Source organism: Nannospalax galili, unplaced genomic scaffold (assembly GCF_000622305.1).
Source record: "Nannospalax galili isolate Female #2095 unplaced genomic scaffold, S.galili_v1.0 scaffold16, whole genome shotgun sequence".
NCBI classification, from domain to species: domain Eukaryota; kingdom Metazoa; phylum Chordata; class Mammalia; order Rodentia; family Spalacidae; genus Nannospalax; species Nannospalax galili.
In genome coordinates, this window is record NW_008339910.1 from 112,625 (window position 1) to 117,283 (window position 4,659).

The 4,659-nt window shown below is 42.1% G+C and overlaps 1 protein-coding gene across 1 annotated transcript in view; it reads left to right on the forward strand.

Moving 5' to 3' along the window:
* Rgmb (repulsive guidance molecule BMP co-receptor b) overlaps window positions 1-4,247 on the forward strand; it is a 27,748-nt gene extending 23,501 nt beyond the window's left edge. The window contains exon 5 of the mRNA XM_008834593.2: window positions 663-4,247. Within this exon, the coding sequence (XP_008832815.2) occupies window positions 663-1,331 (669 nt within the window). The 3' untranslated portion in view covers window positions 1,332-4,247. The remainder of the gene's footprint in view (window positions 1-662) is intronic.
* The last annotated feature ends 412 nt before the right edge of the window (window positions 4,248-4,659 follow it).

Consider the following 4,659-nt stretch of genomic DNA (forward strand, 5'->3'; position numbering starts at 1 on the left):
AATTAAGAGCTGGCTGGGAAATTGTGAGGAGTCAAAGGCCCTTGGTGCTGTTTGTAGACAACATTTGCTGTAACCAGGTTTGGGGCATGTCGTTTCTTCCAGTGCTTGAGAGCTATGCTTGCCAAATGATTCCCTGTCATAGGGATTAACCAGTGATATGAAACATTTGATTAAGGGATTTAGAGAAATCTCTCTTGAGGGACATGATTGGTAGCTGTTGTTGCTGGCTGCTCCTCCCCCTCACAAGAAACCTGTTTCATCTCAGTATATTAAGTTTGTAGTGATGAGTCACAGAATATGCATAGTCTGATGCAGGATCTTTTTAGAAAGCAGGAATTCTCTTCGATATATTGTTAAGTAAGCCCCTTATGGTTTCTCTATAACTTAGAAAGGAACCTTCTCCCTCTCTAGCTGTGCTATGCCTCCATCATTTTTGGAAGGAGACAGAAATAAATCATCAATAAAAATAGACTGTTTGCCAACTGTGGTACTATTCTCTTAGGAAAGTAGTTGTATGTTAACTTTAATTCCAAGTAATGGGAGGAAAACTTGAGTTTGGAGATTCAGTTCCAAAGTGGTAGGGAACTCCTGCTGTGGAGTGAGTGGTAGGTTGTTTGGCTCCCTTTCCATCATATTCAATTTGTGCATGTTCCATCCCACAGATCACTATCATCTTCAAAGCACACCACGAGTGTACGGATCAGAAGGTATACCAAGCTGTGACAGATGACCTACCAGCCGCCTTTGTGGATGGCACCACCAGTGGTGGGGATGGTGATGTCAAGAGCCTACGTATCGTGGAGAGAGAGAGTGGCCGCTATGTGGAGATGCATGCCCGCTACATAGGCACCACAGTGTTTGTGCGACAGCTGGGTCGCTACCTGACCCTTGCCATCCGAATGCCTGAAGACCTAGCCATGTCCTATGAGGAAAGCCAGGACTTGCAGCTGTGCGTGAACGGCTGCCCCATGAGCGAATGCATTGATGATGGGCAGGGCCAGGTGTCTGCCATCCTGGGGCACAGCTTGCCTCACACCTCCTCAGTGCAGGCCTGGCCTGGCTATACACTGGAGACTGCCAGCACCCAATGCCATGAGAAGATGCCAGTGAAGGACATCTATTTCCAATCTTGTGTCTTCGACCTGCTCACCACTGGTGATGCCAACTTTACCGCAGCAGCCCACAGTGCCTTGGAGGATGTGGAGGCGCTGCACCCCAGGAAGGAAAGATGGCACATCTTCCCCAACAGCAGCAGTGGGGCCCCTCACAGAGGCAGCCATTGGTCTGTCCATCTTGGATTCACATGCTTGATTCTTACTGTGCTTTTGTAGGGGTTGTTTTTTGTTTCATTTGTTATGTTTTGTTTGTTGTCTGTAACAAATTTTAAAGTATATATTGTCATAATATATTGAGTGAAAGAGTATATATGTATATACCATGTATATGACAGGATGTTTGTCCTGGGACACCATGAGATTGTACATACTGTGTTTCGCTGTTTTCACATATGTTGGATATAATGTTCTTTGATTGTTTTTGTTTTGTTTTGTTTTGTTTTTTGCAGTTTTGTGAAATGTTTTATAATGTCCCTGCTTAGGGACCTCTTAGAAAGCACTTTATTTTTTATATATTAAATATTTATGTGTGTACCTGGTTAGTATGTACAGTGTGTATACACAGACACCATCTACAGCATTCCTTTGAAGGTAACCGTTGTCTCCAGCCACTGTGGCTGTTCCCTTCTGCACTCCCATTGCTACTGACTTGCCAAGGTGCACAGTTGTCACTGGCCACTTCCTGGTGGAGCTGCTTCCTTTGAAGTGTGTCCTTATCCCTTCTGTCCTCGCCCAGTTTGGGGAGATAGTTCCCTCCTCCCTTCTTAGTACTTTTGACACTCTTAAACACTGATCTCACTAAAAAGCCCTCTAACAGCTGCCACTTTTTCAGAATGTTGGGGACAGTATTACTGCCATTCTTGTTACTCTATTTTAATGGTGACATTTGAGCACATATGGTACATTAAATTGACCTTCTGAAGCTGCTGTTTCTATGAGTACAGTGGGGCTAGTGATGCCCATTTCAAAGATGAATTCCAGGCTTCTTGGTAGAACTCAGTAGCTCAGACTTTTCCTCATCCTATGCTCTCATTTAAATTGTAGAGTCCCCTCTTTTAATTCTGTTCTTCATTAAACAAAGCAAAATGATAAACTTAGTAGTAATCATGCCTTGCTCTTCCTCTGTAATTTGTGGAAGTCCATGTTCTTACTTTTCTCCTCCTTGACTGTTTGGGCCCCTAAACACCACTGTCTGGCTCCACCCAGTGTCTCAACCTTACCTCAGGGTTCCAAAGACTGGCTGCATTCAGTCTTCTCTGACATGGAGGCCCAGATCCCATCCCAAAGCCCTCTGTTCTTCCTTATCTTCCACTCCTTGATCCTAATCCTTGATTGTGTGCATAATGAGATGGAATAGGGCCTTAAAGACAGAAACTCTTCCTTGGCATGTATTATTATGCACTTAACTGTGTATGCTATTTAGTCCTGATAATTAAGCGTCACACTGCCCAAGTAATCTCTTGTCCTTTCAGTTCTTCCCCTCTTTAACACCTGTAGTTGAGTATTTATTGGACAGTTGCTCCTGTCACTTAGCGAAGTTCCTGTAAAGTAAAATGATCTCTCTTTGCCTATTCCATCCCATTTCTGGCACCAATTGCAAAAGGGAAATAAAGGCAGCAAGAGTAACAAAGTTAACTCGTGAATAGGGAGACTTATATTGTTATATCTAAATGTAAATGTTTGGTTCCAAGAAGTGATACAACTTGTGTTTTAATATTTAAGGTTTACATAAATTCAAGCAAAAGATATGAACTTGAAACATTTGTAGTAATTTAAGCCCAGGTGATGCTTAGTCTGGGTTTGCTAGGTCGTGTCTTTTGCTATGTCCTATTGGCCAGTGACATTGGCAGAGGCCCAGGCTGACAGCAAAAGAGGATATCATTGTGTGAAATTCTGTTTCTTAGTAAAGTGATACATCATCCAGTCACAGTGGGATGGTGAGCTCATCTTAGAGCTGGCAAACTCTTAGATGGCTTGGGAAAAAATAATGAAGGCATCCTGCTTTCTATTCTTAAAAGTTCAAATCTAGAGAGTTACGTTGCTCTTTAAAAGAAGGTTCTTTAAAGTCCTTTAAGGAAGCTAGACTAGGACTGACCTTCTTTGAGCTCTGAACCATGGCCACTTTTGTTCACCTATGGAGCCATGTGCCAAGTTAAGAAGCTATTAACTAGTAACTTGCGATTGAGTAGAACAAGGGAGGGAAAATATTGAATACTTTTAACCACTATTTTTGTGCAAATAGATAAAGGTAAAGTAAAAGCAATAGAAGTTTCTACAGTGTCTGGGTTTAGAGTGTGTATGATTGATATCTTTGTCCTTTTCCGGGAGAATAAAGCCACCACCTCTACTAATAGTTGGGAAAAGAAAATTTGGTTGTTTTGCTGTATTGTTTAGCTGGAAAGAATGCTTAAGGAGTATGCTACATCAGTAGTACTAGTAATAATAGTATGTGGGTTATTCTCCCCCAGAACCAGTGTCCCTGTACAACCTTTATAGTCCCCACAGAGAACTTGTAGAAGGATTTTTCTAGAGAAGGGCCAGGTTTGTTTTCTTTGGGGTTTCTAGGGAGCATGCTGCTCGCACTTGTTTCATGCGGTCCTTAACCAGGAGACTTTCAGGCCATACCAACACACGAATAGGCTGTAGCTGTTCACAGATCTCTTGGGAAAGCTTAAAACTTAGGGATGGGGGTTGGGGGAACACTGGTTTTCACAGATGCTCCACATGGCAGTCTCAAAAACTCAATTTTTTGTCCTCTTGACTGTGCTTGGAAACCCCCTACATTGTGTCAAGTCTTTACAAAGAAACCTTTCGATGTGGTTCATAGGTATATGAATGAGTAAGTGTGTAAAACAGTGAGTGTGCAGCATGTAAATACTTAAATTATTATGCTAGAAAAATAAAGTTACAGACCATGCTGTGGAATGTTTGTTCTGTGATTATAGTGACACCTGCTGGAAGAGCTGAGCAACAGCTGCAGAAGAAAGGGAATAAGGGAAGTTAACAAAATCTCTAAGTTACCGAGAAGTTGTGCTACTTGCCCACTAACTCATTTTACTGCTACTGTAGTTTTTCCTTTATAAACTTTAAGAAATTACAAATAAAGCAGCCTCTGTGAGATTGGCCCACTGGTATTGTCCCAAAAGTCTCTCTTTAATAAGTAGTTTTCTTCCCTTGAAGGTAAACAAGCTGCACTCTGGTTCTTTTGAAGGCCGTCTGGAGTGCAACAACTAGTCCTGCCGGAGGGATGTTGAGGGCAGGATTTTCTGTCTTGGGAAACTTTGGTGAATCTTTACTTGGTGTTTTAAAAGGTAATATCACATGATTATAAATTGGTCTGAGTTCAAGAAATTTATCAGAGGGTAGAAAAATTTGAAAAAGAAACACTAAAGGCTCAGGAAAACACTTGCTGTTACCAGGTAGCCTCCTCTGTGTGTGTGTGTGTGCGTGCGTGCATGCGTGTGTGTGTGTGTGTGTTGGGGTGGTACACATACTGTTCTTGAATAGAAAACTTGCTTGGCCATTGGTACTAGTAGAGATGTGT